General features: G+C 42.7%; 1 protein-coding gene across 1 annotated transcript; it reads left to right on the forward strand.

The window, feature by feature from the left end:
* Positions 1 to 898: 898 nt before the first annotated feature.
* Positions 899 to 6,961, forward strand: prdm13 (PR domain containing 13). Its single transcript, XM_058053372.2, has 4 exons — positions 899 to 1,183; positions 2,146 to 2,277; positions 2,384 to 2,504; positions 4,416 to 6,961. The coding sequence occupies exons 1-4, from the start codon at positions 1,016 to 1,018 to the stop codon at positions 5,891 to 5,893; spliced, it is 1,899 nt and encodes a 632-aa protein (XP_057909355.2). The 5' UTR covers positions 899 to 1,015; the 3' UTR covers positions 5,894 to 6,961.
* The last annotated feature ends 7,130 nt before the right edge of the window (positions 6,962 to 14,091 follow it).

Below are 14,091 nucleotides of genomic sequence, written 5' to 3' on the forward strand. Positions count from 1 at the left end.
TAGTACATTTTTAATAGAAAATGTAACTTACTGCTACACATGGTGCATTTTTTAATTTTGCCTCAAATTAAAAAATATAAACATTAACACAATAATTTTAAGAAAGTTTATGGACAGTGGTAAAAATTGTATAAAATGTGTGTAAGTGGGGTTTATTTTCCACGTTTCTGGCCTCTCCTCCCGCTGCTGGTTCTTCCTTTTCAGTACCTGCCTCATCTCAAGCCGGCACACGCCGAGAGTCAATAGAAGTTAACAAGTCCTCTAAACTTTCTGCCCCTTTTGTCTCAGCAAGGAAACAAAGGAGGGGGTGAAAATGCTCTTTGACGTCTGTAATAGACCAAAGGATGCCAGCGGAGTAGATTTAAAGTAACCATTGATTTCTGAAAAACCGGACTTGAATAGGAAGCATGCAAAAGGTTGGGGATTTATGGAGAAATTATACAGTGGATTTGTCAGTTAAAATATCGGAACTGTCTGGAGGACAAAGCCACATGCTGAGGATTAATGGTCGCTCTGGACCTTTGATTCTGCACCCTCTTTTCTCAGCCCTTGACAAATTGGATTTTGGGGATGGGAAGGTCGCCTGGCGCTTTGTTCTCATGACCGGTTCGGAGCCATTCATTATGCGGCAGGGTGAGGGAAAGTCTCCGTGTGAGCAGGCCGGTGTGTTTTCCACTGTCCCCACAGCTGCTGGAAGAGCACAACTCTCTCACACACTCCCACTCACACGCACACAAACTCAGCACCACTCTCCATCTGAGCCACCTTGCAGCTCACACTTGCATCCCCATAGCTGGGGAGAGAGGAGAAGAGAGAGGGGTGGGGTGTGGAGGAGAGGGGGAGTGTGGGGGTGGGGGTGGGGGTTACCTTGCCTGCACCCATCACTAGAAAAGCGGGGTGCATAACGCCACCGCGTCACTTTGAGGGCGGATATCGGCCAGTCCTCCTCCTCCTCCTCCCAATCATCCTTGAACCATCTTCCCTGCACTCTCCCACTCTGCTTCCATCAGCCTTCATGGTTCTGATCTCACCCCACGCCATGCAAGCCACCCGGGCGTCCACCACCGTGAGTGTGGTTGCAGACTGTGGAATCCCGGCCGGGCTCCGGATAGGACCGGTGCCGGGCGTCTTTAAACTGGGGAAGTACGTGTCGGATCGCAAAGAAGTTGGGCCCAAGAAAAAGGTAACTTTTAAACTTTGAAAGCAATACAAACTAATAATATTTGCATAATAATTCTTAAAAATCAAATTCAAATAATGCACAAATATCTATATGACGAATTATGCGTATTATTGAACGAAATAACTTGTTTTGGGGGTTTTAAAGCAGCACTGTCAAGCTCAATCGGCTGCTGCCTTATTAATGGCTTTGGGTTGTCAGGCTGGAAATAATTGAGCCCAATAAGTGGCCAACTTGTCAGTCTGGGCTTCTACTTAACCGTCCTAATGGGCAAGCATGGCTGCTGTGTGCAGCTTTCATGCCCCCAGAAGCCTCACATTTACCCCTCCTGGCGGGGAGGGCCTGTTATCCCGATCAGATGTTGACTTTTAATGGAATGTGGCCATAGAAAGATGTCACTGCAGCTTGGGGCGAGGGAAAAAAAATACATAAATACAGTGATTTCATATCAGTATAGTTCATAATTTTAAGAATTATTTTAATATCTAAATACCATTCATAGATTTTTTTTATTTATGAAGAAACAATAGTACAAAAAATACCCTTATAAATGCAACCAGGGGCTCCAGTGTTATTGTTGCGGCTGTCAGGGCTTGTGATTGATGCATCTAAATGCATGGCCCCCGGGCTGCAAGCGATCATCAGGTGCAATCTCCGTGTCAAATGTCACGCTTGGATCTTTAATGTCCTTGAACAGTTTAGAAACGCTCTGACACTCCTCAAATTCGTTTCCCATATCAAGTCAATTAGCCCTGTGTGTCATTCACTTTAGTAAATTATCAGCAGAGCGGATAAAGACGCATTAGGAGCGCCTTTTTTCCCTCACGCTTGAGCGCCAACACCTTAAGGTGGCAAAATACGCACTTGAAAGTAATGATGCTGTGGTATGAAAACGAAAAATTGAGTTTAAAATCTGTTAAATGTGGAAGTTTAAGTGTTAAAATATGAATTTGGGTTTTTGTTAGATTCGTTTGGTGAGGGAGGAGTTTGTGGACGAGTCTGGCTGTCCGGTTCCGGACTGGATTGGACTCATTCGAGCAGCCAGAAACAGTCAAGAACAAAACTTGGAGGCTGTGTCTGATCTACCTGGCGGACAGGTAAATATTCCCCCATTCTAACTGTCTGTTTGTGAATATTAATTAACCTTATGGATGCTTCAAATAGCATCCCTCATTTATTTTTTATTCTTTTTTTTATATAAAGATTTTTTACCGAGTGATGCGAGAAATCCCAGCAGGAGAGGAGCTGAGTGTTTGGTATTCTAACGCTTTGGCTCAGTGGTATGACATCCCCACCACGGCCACCCCCACGCATGACGAAAAAGGTATGGATGGAGATAATGCAATCGTGATATAATCGTAATAACCGAGCGAGTTAGAAATCATTTTGTTCATTGATGGATGGATCAGTGCACTGTTAAAGGCTGCCAATGGCGGCCTCTTTAAATCAATCGAATGTTGTCATTTTCCTCAGGCAGCCTTGAAAAAGCAATCCAATAAAGTTATTTGAACAAAAAACCTTTACAGACATTTTGCCATTCGATATGGTGTTGCATTTAAATGACTCAAAAAGTGCAGGAAAAACGAATTCCATAGAAATATGCTGCAATAATTCGAAAACATCCAGTTTTAAAGTTGTGAAGCTTGATTAATTCTTATTTAATCTCAATGGAAACATTCCCATAATGGCTTTGGTGCTTTGGGATTATCCTAAATGCTCGTAATCTCAATAGAATACTCAACTCGCTACGAGATAATCCGTTTGGAAAATATCATTTACACATATAATTAAATACATTCCTTTAATCGACAGTGGATAATTATTTCACATCTGAGGGTTTCTTTTTTTAAAAAAAAAAGATCAAAACTATATCAAAGCTCTGTTTAATAAAAGAGATTAATTACAGCACTTGAAATTTGGATAAAAAAACCCCCAAACAGAAACACAAACCGGCGCGTCTCTGCAGCCCTGAAAAAGAAGAGCGTTGATTTATATGGAGGTTAACGAATGTCACCATGCCATTAATATTCATGCATTCAAAAGCAAATAAATTAGAAAAAAACCAAGTGCTTCACGGTAAATTAGGTGGGTGCGTTAAGGTATTGTGGCCTAATGAATGCTGACTTTTATGTGGGGTGTATATTGCCCTGATTCCCCCGGCCCAGCACACCGTGTATACGCTCCTGGACATACGCTGCGTCCCATTATTAGGCGTCAACAGATGGGCCGGCCTCATTGTTTCTGCAGACTTGCGATTTCAAGCCACAGCTGCTGTGACTTCCACGGCAGAGGAAAGGAAAGTGGAGCCTTCAATGCATCGCTTTCTGAGCGCCAGATTGGGCTGGGCGTGTGCGCTTTTTGATGGGAATCATTAACAATGGCGAGGGGTGAGGATTACAAAATCATTACATCTATATCAACCTCTGAACGCTCGCCTGGGAGTCATTAAAAACATGACTCGGCCCGGCTGTCACCCTTTGCAACTAGTGGAATTAAGACCTGGTCAAACGGTTCTTCTGTTTGTACAGGTCTCCGTACCTGTTACGTTTACCAATGAATAAACGGACTTCGACCAAAATCGAATAATCTGTGTCAAGGTTTTATTAAAGTCAAAAATTCGATTGCATTGTAAAGATATGTCTATACGCATCTCAATATATTTGAATATCCTGCAAAAGGGATTCGATTTCGTTGTTCAATTAAGAGGCCAATTAAGACTCAGGAAGTATTTGCATTTAATTACCTAATTAAGCACGAATATGCAGTACTTTTTTAACAAATTTATCAAATTTGATTATACTTAATTAGGTATATTTATAATCAAAATACATTATTGAAATAGTGATTCTCAAGAATATATAGCATTTTTAAAACTGGGCTGCTGAAATAAATGAACGTTTCAAAGATATTCTAATGTATTAATTTTCATTCTCAAAAACATTAATACATTATTTATATTAAAAATTAATTTATAAATACATTTTGAATTATAAAGAAATGTATTATATTAATAAATAATAATAAATAATATTAGAGTGAGCCATCAGTGTGATACAGAGCCATCCCATAATAAACATTTAAATGGAAAAAATATATATGCATTATAGGGCAACAGACATTACCTGGTTACTGTATCTTTAAATTCATTTATGATTTCATAATGTTGTATATCACCTACAATCATTATCTCACGCTCATCCATCATCACTGATCATCTGATGTTTCTGCCACGCAGGCGAGGAGCGTTACATCTGCTGGTACTGCTGGAGAATCTTCAAATACCCCAACACACTCAAAGCCCACGTCCACTTCCACTGCGCCCTGAGCAACTGTCGTGGCTTCGTGAACAGCGAACAAGCCAGAGGAACCGAGACCTACAGCAGGTCTCCAAAATCTGGGGACATCCCCAACACTTCCTCCTCCCCGAGGATCTCTCAGAACATCTCCTCCATCTCAGACTCCAACAGGCGACCTCTGTCCTCGCCTTTCTTGGGCAAGGCCGGGCTGGTGAAGAAAAGCAGCTCCGAGGAGCAGGACAGAGCCCTAGACATGAGCGTCACGTCATCCCGAAACCACGCACATATGCTCGGCCTCGGTTCTGCGTCCTCGGTGCTGAGCTCCATGGGCTTCCACCCGGGTGTTCGCTCCGCCTTCAAGCCCACCGGCGTCACCAAAGCCCCGGTCAGTGAAGCCCACAGAGAGGACCCCGGTTCCAAGATGGGCGGATTGGGGTTTGCCAAACTTATCGGGAACATGAAGCCGATGAGAAGTGTTGGCGAGACGCTGAACGGAAGCGGGACCCCCGCAGCTAAGTGTGCCCCCGCCATCATGGACGCTCCTATGGTGCCGTGCGCCAACTCCATCCGGGGCTTTCCGCTGCTGCCTCACGTGGAGGAGACGTCAGCTTTCAAGCAAGTTGAAAGTCGCGTGCACACCGGTCTGTCTCCTTCCCGGTACCCCCACGTGCCCCCGGGACTCCATTTTGAAAGGTTTTCTCTTCCTCATTTCGACGGCGTTAAGACTTATGGCGGCGACTGCAACATCCCACTCATGCCCTTCACCGTCTACAACGGGGAGCTGCTGTACAGTTCACCTTATTACCCTCTTAAATTCCATTTCAGCAACCTCCTCAAGTACCCCGACACCATGCCCTACTTCGGCGCACCCCCCATCAGCCAAGACTTGGGCTCCATCACTAACATCGACCGGGAGATAGCCATGCACACCCAGCAGCTGTCCGAAATAGCCGCGGAGAAGAACCGGGCCAGATTAGACCCCTTACCAGCTGGCAGCGCCGGTAATGCCAGCTCAGGAAAACCCAAAAAGGGACACTTATGTCTGTACTGCGGTAAGCTGTACTCCAGGAAGTACGGCCTGAAGATCCACATGAGGACTCACACGGGCTACAAACCGCTCAAGTGCAAAGTGTGCTTCCGGCCCTTCGGGGACCCCAGCAACCTGAACAAGCACATCCGGCTCCACGCCGAGGGAAACACCCCCTACAGGTGCGACTTCTGCGGAAAGGTTCTGGTGCGGAGGAGGGACCTAGAAAGGCACGTCAAGTCCAGACATCCCGGGCAGACCATCCGGAAGCTGGACGATAAGACGGGTCTGTTTGAAGGAGCAGAACCGAAGAGCGACAACGACAGCGACGTGGACGTCTGCTTCACCGACGACCAAAGTGAGCCCGAATCCAGCAAGAATAACGACTGAGTCGAAACATTGCCCGTTTTTTGTATACCAGTTACAATTCAAAGACCCTTATCGACACCTTTGTTGCTGTTTTCTGAAGATTGCCATTTGGTTTGTTTACTTAATAACACTATATTTTATAGCAGGGGTGTCCAAAGTCTGGCCCAGGGGCCATTGGTGGCCCGTTTATTGGCCTGTGGCACGTTGTAGAAATAAAACTAAACAAATAAGGGAAACAAGGAGCAAAAAGGTGCAAAATAGAGCAAAAAAATAATTATGGAAACATCCCCTCCTGCATTCTCTGATTTTTAGTGACACTTGGTGGAAAAAGTTTGGACACCCCTGTCTTATAAAAACAAATAAAAAGCGACGATGGGACTGTATGAAACTGGACCGAGTTGAAAAGTACCGTCTATTAGTACTTTTGTACATTTTTCTTTTGCAGCGATAAAAAAATACGGGCCTGTCTGTTTTTAATGTATCACCCCGTTTCACTCAAGGCATGATTTGAAAATTAACACCGCATTCCACCAAACTGGCGCATAAAAGTGGTTTAAAAAAGTTGTTTTATATTTGTTTAACATTATTTAAATTGTAAAATTAACACAAGTCACACTTCCCTAAAAACTGTCTCAACTGCACTTTAAGGAAAAGAAAATGGACATTTCACCGCAACCAAATGGCTGCCTGATGATTATTATGAGAATTAAACATATTTACTTTACTTCAGATGATCCTTGCGCCTCACTCATGAACACACTGTACTTAAATTTGCACTTTCTTGCCGAGGCACGCTGTTCTGAAAGAACCAACCAGCAGCGCCCAGTTTATTTATGGAATTATTTCTACAGAGAGAAAATGTATTGACTTGATCTATGTAAAGATGTGTAAAGTATGATATTTCACATTACAGTGTTGTATGCACTTGTTTATACGTGACATTGTCAGAGGACACAATTTTACCCCTGTCCGATATGTGTTTGTTTTTTTAATAAATCAAATTGAAACAAATATTTTAAGTGTTTTTTTTTTTTTTAATAACTTCAGCTTGAACAGTTCTTATGATTGAGTCCTTGTATGTGTTGGATTCGATTTCAAATAAATTACAAATAGGCCTATATAATACCATATTTTATTTGTTAAACTGCAATTATAATGATGAAAATATTGATAATAATACACTTTGTGATTATTTTGTTTGTTTAAATTTTGATGGCATTTTTGAAAATGAGTCAATGAAAAAGGCTAGCTTTAGCCTGCCTTATCTCCACCGGGCATGCATGATGTGACATGAAGTGATGTCATGTAAGCCTGACAAGGATGCAGAGTTATGAGGATGTTGTTAAGATGCAGACACAATGACACTGGCATTGTTGCGTGCCTGAGCGTGCAAGTGTGATTTAAAAATAACAGCAATGGAAAGCACACCACAATGCTTTCACAGCAGGTAGCATAACCAGCTAATGCAATCCACCCATGGCCTTTTTTTCCAGATAGCAATATTTTCAGAATTATAGAGATCCAAGCATTCTGTTGGGTCTAAAATCATGAAAGTGACATTATGAGCCTCTTGAATTTTTCTTCCTGATATTCACTAATGAAGCAGCATGGTGGCCTGGTGGTTAGCATGTTGGTCACAGAGTCAGGAGATCTGGAACATCTGTGTCAAGAATCGGCGTAAGCCAGTGTTTGGAACACAAGAGGCAGTGAGGAGAATTTTATTCCACGGGAATAAAACGTACAATGCGATACAAAAATATACAGAGCCAAAAAAAAAAATAAAAATACCAGACAAGGCCACAAAAAGGAAAACAAAGTACGAAACAGGAAGTAACAAAGGACACTGCAAACCACTGAAAACCAAGCAGGAAAAATAACACAAGATACTGCTGAGAACCAAGTAGGAATGTATCCTAGCAAGAGCTGCTACAAAAACCAATATTGGAGCAAAAAACAGCTAGGCTAAAAGCTAATGGAAAAAAACACAAAGCATGGGAGCATGGCGTACAGGCGAGGATCAAGGAACAATCTGGCAACAAGGAAATCTAACACCCACGCAGGTACTGAACGTACTGTATTCCGGAGGTAGTCCATAGTGCTTTGGAGTGTGACCAATCACAGCGGAGTGGGCGTGCCCGAAGGCGATCCATGGGTGGAATAAGATAAAACAGACCGTATAGGAAATCCAAGGAATGTTGCAGATCGTTCTTAAGAGAAACTCAATGCAAATTTGGAGTTTGCAGGTGTATCTAATGAATTGTCCTGTGACATCAGACCCCTACATCAATCTGGACCAGATTCCAAAGCATTGTTTTCAAACCAAAAACTCTCCCACTGACACCCTCCTTGCAGGTAAACATCCTCTAATTGGAAACAACTGGGGACAAAACGGGTTGCAACAATGTGACTGTGTAAATTTGGATTGAAACCCAGACCTCAATGGCGAGCCAAGGCTGACATGTTTCCCGACGATAGTTCATTCTCTTCTATAAACCATGTCCTTGATCACGGGGCCTCACTTCAGCTGTTTTCAGGCCATAGACAAGAGTTCAAAAAGATACAATATGACAAAGCAGACTTTTGCTGGACTCCCAGGAATGCAGTTCACTGCACTCATTTTCATAGGGAAAGGGCACAAACGCGCAGGGTCACAAAACTGCAATCATAAGTGACACTTCACTGTATACAATGTGCTCAGGAACAAGAGGAACAACAAAAGGTCAGAGTTGTGGTATTCATTCAGTTCAATATTTGATGTGACCTGCAAAGGTCAGCCTTGTGCAACTGCAAATAAATGTTCAGACCAGACTTGAGTAGAATCGACACATAGACTCAACAAAAATGTGGAATTCTGTCTAGAACCCAACTCATATTGACTACTGTGCTGTATTTTGGCTCATTCATCTTTGCAGAATTGTTGTAATTCAGTCACATTGGAGGGTTTTTCCAGTATGAAGCATCTTTTAGGGTCATACCGCAACATCTCAATATGATTCAGAGCTGGACTTTAACTATACACCACACCTATTGATGTAGGGTTCTGATACTTTGCTGTAAAAGTCTGATCACCTCCTGTTGAGCTTGGGGATACAAACCTCCGTTTTGATCGTCTTTGTTTTTTGTCATTCAGAGGTGAACTTGCTGGTGTGTTTTGGATTATTGTCCTGCTGAAGAACCAAAGTTCTCCTTAAGGATTTTTTGGTAGAGAGTAAAATTCAAGATCTGGAGCTTGACTAATATTTTTTCTCATTGATTAATAAGCACTGGTTCAAGTAATATGAACAAAAATAAAAATAAAAAATAGCAGTAATGGCCCATATGATTCTACCGGTTGCAGAGGCAATTCAGTTAATACTCTCTGGATGAAGGACGTTATTGCACAAAAACACCCACAGTGCTGTGGTCTGCCATTGTTCTTCTGGTTGCGACACCTATACATGTCTACATGGAACACTGAGCACATACTATATGCATGTCTTCTGTTTGTATATAGGTTCCGTTTGTTTACATTTTCAGTGTTAACATGTGCATACAAAACAAAAACATTCCAAATGTTGACATTATGAGGCTCCAAAATGCTGCTGTTGTGTAAACAACTGCAAAATGTCACCTTTGAATCAAATACAAATATTTCTGGTAATATTTCCAAGTCTGGTTTAGACACTATTCCTGCAAAAAAACTGGCCTCAAAGTGTACCTGGATATGTCCTGGCAGTTATGCGACAAAGCATGCTTGATTGAACAAAAAAAGTTTGCGACTGAGCGACAGTGGCTGCTTATCCCCGTCTCAGTCCGGCGATCCTTAGCGACTGCTCAGCTGCAGGTAGATCCGGACAACGAACACAGGTAGTCATCATGCACAACTGGTCAGACATTTCTTGACAGAGATGGAACAAATGACATGACATGCACACAGCATGCAAGCAGCCTGACCGCATAAACCGGGACTGATGTTGCCGTTGTTGGCAGCCTGCTCTCCTGAAGCAGGTAAACCAGGTAGAGTAAACCGACACAACTGGTTTCCCAGAACTGCACAGGGGGAGGGAATGAAACACTCACATGCAAGAAAAAAAATGTAAAGACACCTTGAGGTGAAAGTGATGCATGTTGACATGCATGCACACGACTAACTGGAGGCAAAGAGAGTGGACGGGGAGATGGACAGCTGTGCATGTAAATCAATGCATCATCTACCATTTGCTTTGGTACAGCCCCTGCTCTGCCTTACAGGTCAGAGAACTCATGCGGTTTCTGATGTCAAAGCGTTCTGAGGTTTTTAACTGAACAGGGGCACGAGAAGGAGCCTCAGATTGATAAGGAAGCAAAACACTTGATGGACGGAGCACGACTTCGGTGGGATTAGTCCCTATAGTTGGGCCTCGGTGTGTCAGTTGTGATAGCAGCAGGTAGAAGGTTGGGACTGTGACACACCAGCTGTGGCCCACTGGTACCCACTCCTCCTCCATCCCTCCACCACCTCTGCAACACATACACATGCTAAACAGGCCACTGTCTCCGCAGCCTTCCACATTCAGCTGCAAATGAGGCCGCTTCGGGCCCCAGCTCTGTTTGTTTGATGTCATGAATAATGAGGAATGAATTTTCATTTGCTCAGGTTTGTTAAAACTATAATACCTATTGTTCATGTCCTTCGCATAAAGCAGTCAGGTCTGAGGGCTCAGGAGTCTATTTATGTTCAACTTGCAAACATTTACAATTCAAATCCAAACATTAGCAGGGAGATTTGGGAAATTGGCAATTTGAACATTGATGTTTACGTTGCAAAATGAACAATAACCATTTTGGCTATACCACCCATATCAAATATTGAAGGACGGATAGCGCTATAGCTGTTTTTTACCATATATTTGTTTACTTCAGAGGTGCATGTTGGTCCAGTGGTTAGCATGCAGACCTCACAGCTAGGAGACCAGGGTTCAATTCCACCCTCGGCCATCTCTGTGTGGAGTTTGCATATTCTCCCCAGCTTTTAAATTAAAGTTTTTATGAAGGGAGGAAAAACAAATCCAAACCGATATGGCCCTGTGTGATTGCTACCTAAACCTAATAACTGGTTGGGCTACCCTCAGTAGCAACATCTGCAATCAAGTAACTTGCAATGAGTGTCTTACAGCGCTGTAGCTCTTTGGCAAACTCCTCTTTGCAGAATTGTTGTAATTCAGTCACATTTCCAGCATGAAGAACCCCATAAGGTCATACCACAACATCTCAATAGGATTACATTTTTCTGGCGAAATTGAGCAGAGCCTTAATGTTGTTATTGTTCAACAGTGGTTTTTGTCTTTGGAACTCACTTCTTTGGATGTTGTTGTGCGGTGTTTTATGAGTTGTCACTGTGCTTTTGGGGTAATTTTGCCCTCTCCCCGGAAATAAGGTTCACTACTGTTCTGTGTTTTGTGGATAATGACTCTCACTGTGGTTTGCTGGAGTCCCAAACTTTAGAAATGACCGATAGATCTCATTTAAATTCATTTATGTTTTTACACAAGGCCATGCAGGTTTGGATTTTTTTCTTCCTTAATAATACAAAACGGGCTGCACGGCGGTCAAATGGTTAGTGCGCAGACCTCACAGCTAGGAGACCCGAGTTCAATTCCACCCTCGGCCATCTCTGTGTGGCGTTTGCATGTTCTCCCCGTGCATGCGTGGGTTTTCTCCGGGTACTCCGGTTTCCTCCCACATTCCAAAAACATGCTAGGTTAATTTCCAAATTGTCCATAGGTATGAATGTGAGTGTGAATGGTTGTTTGTCTATATGTGGCCTGTGATTGGCTGGCAACCAGTCCAGGGTGTACCCTGCCTCTCGCCTGAAGACAACTGGGATAGGCTCCAGCAACCCCCGCGACCCTCGTGAGGAAAAGCGGTAGAAAATGAGAATGAATGTTTACCTCAGAAAGGCAAAAACACCTTTCAGTATGGCATTTCTACTGAACTACGAACTAAACGTAAACATTGTTAATTGTTAAATTATCCTCTGTATGCATTTCAAATTTGTTTACATGGCTGGAAAAAGAACACGTCAAGTGTCTGTCATCCATTAATTACCTAAAAAGTTGCAAGTTGGATTTAATTGAGGCCCACGGGCAGCACATATTGAACGCTATAAGAGAAAAACATTTCACTGGTCAATTTGGTACTAATTTCTGCTAAAACAAACCTTTTCCAATACATTTATTTTCATTCTCCATCATATGGGCTGTATCAGTGCTAAAGACAAATGAGTTCTACTGCTGGATGAGATCTTTATTGTTGAGCTGTGTCGGTTGGTAAAGATGTGCTAACTGCGGTTCATTGATTTCCCCATTACCTTCAGCCTAGTAAACAACCAGGCGACTGACTGCTAATGCACTTGTCATTACCATTCAACTTGTTGGAAGAGGTCTCTGACGACCAACCTTTCTCAGTCATCCTCAAGGACAGACGTTTGTGCACTACTGTATAACGTTTGCTTCCTTTAAATGGAAGAGCAGTTGGAAATCGGGATAAAAAAAGATTGTGCTTACAGTTGTTTCATCAAATGTGTTACTTCTGTTAAGAAATGAAGAGTAGATATTCACATAAGTGCAAGTTAAAGGTTAATAAGTCATTTAACACAACAAAGCAAGGTTAATGAGGTACAGCTTTTGTGGAATTACGAGGACCTTATTATGTGAATAAACGCATTCAAATTATGATCAGATTTCTGAATATTGAACAGTCAAGAGCAATCCTGAACAAAAAGGTATGTACTGTATACATGAAGTAGGTTGAAGATACCACTTATCCTCACAAGGGTCGCAGGTATGCTGGAGCCTATCCCAGCTGTCCTTGGGCGAGAGGCTCGGGAACACCATGGACTGGTGGCCAGCCAATCACAGGGCACATATAGACAAACAACCATTCACACTCACATTCATACCTATGGACAATTTGGAGTCGCCAATTAACCTAGCATGTTTTTGGAAGGTGGGAGGAAAGCGAAGAAAACCCACGCATTCACAGGGAGAACATGCAAACTCAACACAGAGATAGCCGAGGGTGGAATTGAACTCGGGTCTCCTAGCTGTGTGGCCTGCATGCAAACCACTCAACCACCACGCAACCGTTTTTTATAAAGTATTGCTGAACAAATAGCGGAGGAACTGTTTTTCATTGACAATAAAACTCGATTCCGTGCGGATGTCATCTTTGCACAGCCATGCTACAATTTTTATCCGCGGAATGAGAAAACATGATATTTGGTCATGACAGGTTATGTAAGAGATATGTATGAAATATGTATCTATATCTATACTTTACTACTTTCTATATGTAGTAATTTTCAAACCAGTAAACATTGTCACTATGTTTCTGTATTTGGTGTAAGTTAACTTTTTTACAAACAAGATACAATAAAGAAGCTTGCATTATATAATTTAAATATAAGACACTGGGCATCCATCTGCCTTTGAAGCAACTCTCGATGTGCACGAGAGTGCATGTTCTCGAAGGAGAAAAATATGAGAGGACAATCATTACCAAACAATACAAAGGCTGACTATTTAAACCCTTGCTCCCATTGAAGGCCAATTGATATCGACTGAAAATGAGAAGTTAAAAAAGAAAGAAAGGGAGGGGAAAACGGAAACAAAAGCCAAGCTAGACGCTGGGAGAAAACGTGGAGAAGAATAAGAGGACAGATAGACAGAAAAGGGGGAAAGACAGAAAGAACAAGACATGTATTGAGAAAGATGGAGAAGAGGAGGTTCTTTTGGGGTGCACTGGGCTGTGAGACAGGCCCATTCACTCCGGTCTAAACACTGCATCCCACTGCGCATCGGCGCTCTCACCCAGGCAGCCAACACTGGTCGCAGACTCAAAAGTTAACCAGTCAACTCCATTACAGTGCAGGGGGCGTGTACAGACCTGCCACACCAAAGAGATCACGCCGGCTAGCCAAGAATATTAATTGCTTTTAAATGAACTGGAAGTCTCTTTATTGGGTGTCTGGTGTTGGTTTGTTATCTGTGGGGCTGCAAAGACCATGCTGCTCTTTGGTCTTGCCGCCTTTGAAAGCCAAACTGACTCTTGATGAGGTCATTGATCAGCAGGGGCTGTATACTCCCAGTGGGTTTTTGTGTGTCCTGCCCCTTTAACTACTCCCTTTGTATCCCCCCCTTTCACTACTCAATGCGCTTTGGTCAATAAACATATTTGTTGGTAATGTTTCCTCTCAAGTG

This window comes from Doryrhamphus excisus, linkage group LG5, assembly GCF_037039965.1.
Source record: "Doryrhamphus excisus strain RoL-2023G ecotype Guam linkage group LG5, RoL_Dexc_Guam_v1.1, whole genome shotgun sequence".
Classification (NCBI taxonomy): domain Eukaryota; kingdom Metazoa; phylum Chordata; class Actinopteri; order Syngnathiformes; family Syngnathidae; genus Doryrhamphus; species Doryrhamphus excisus.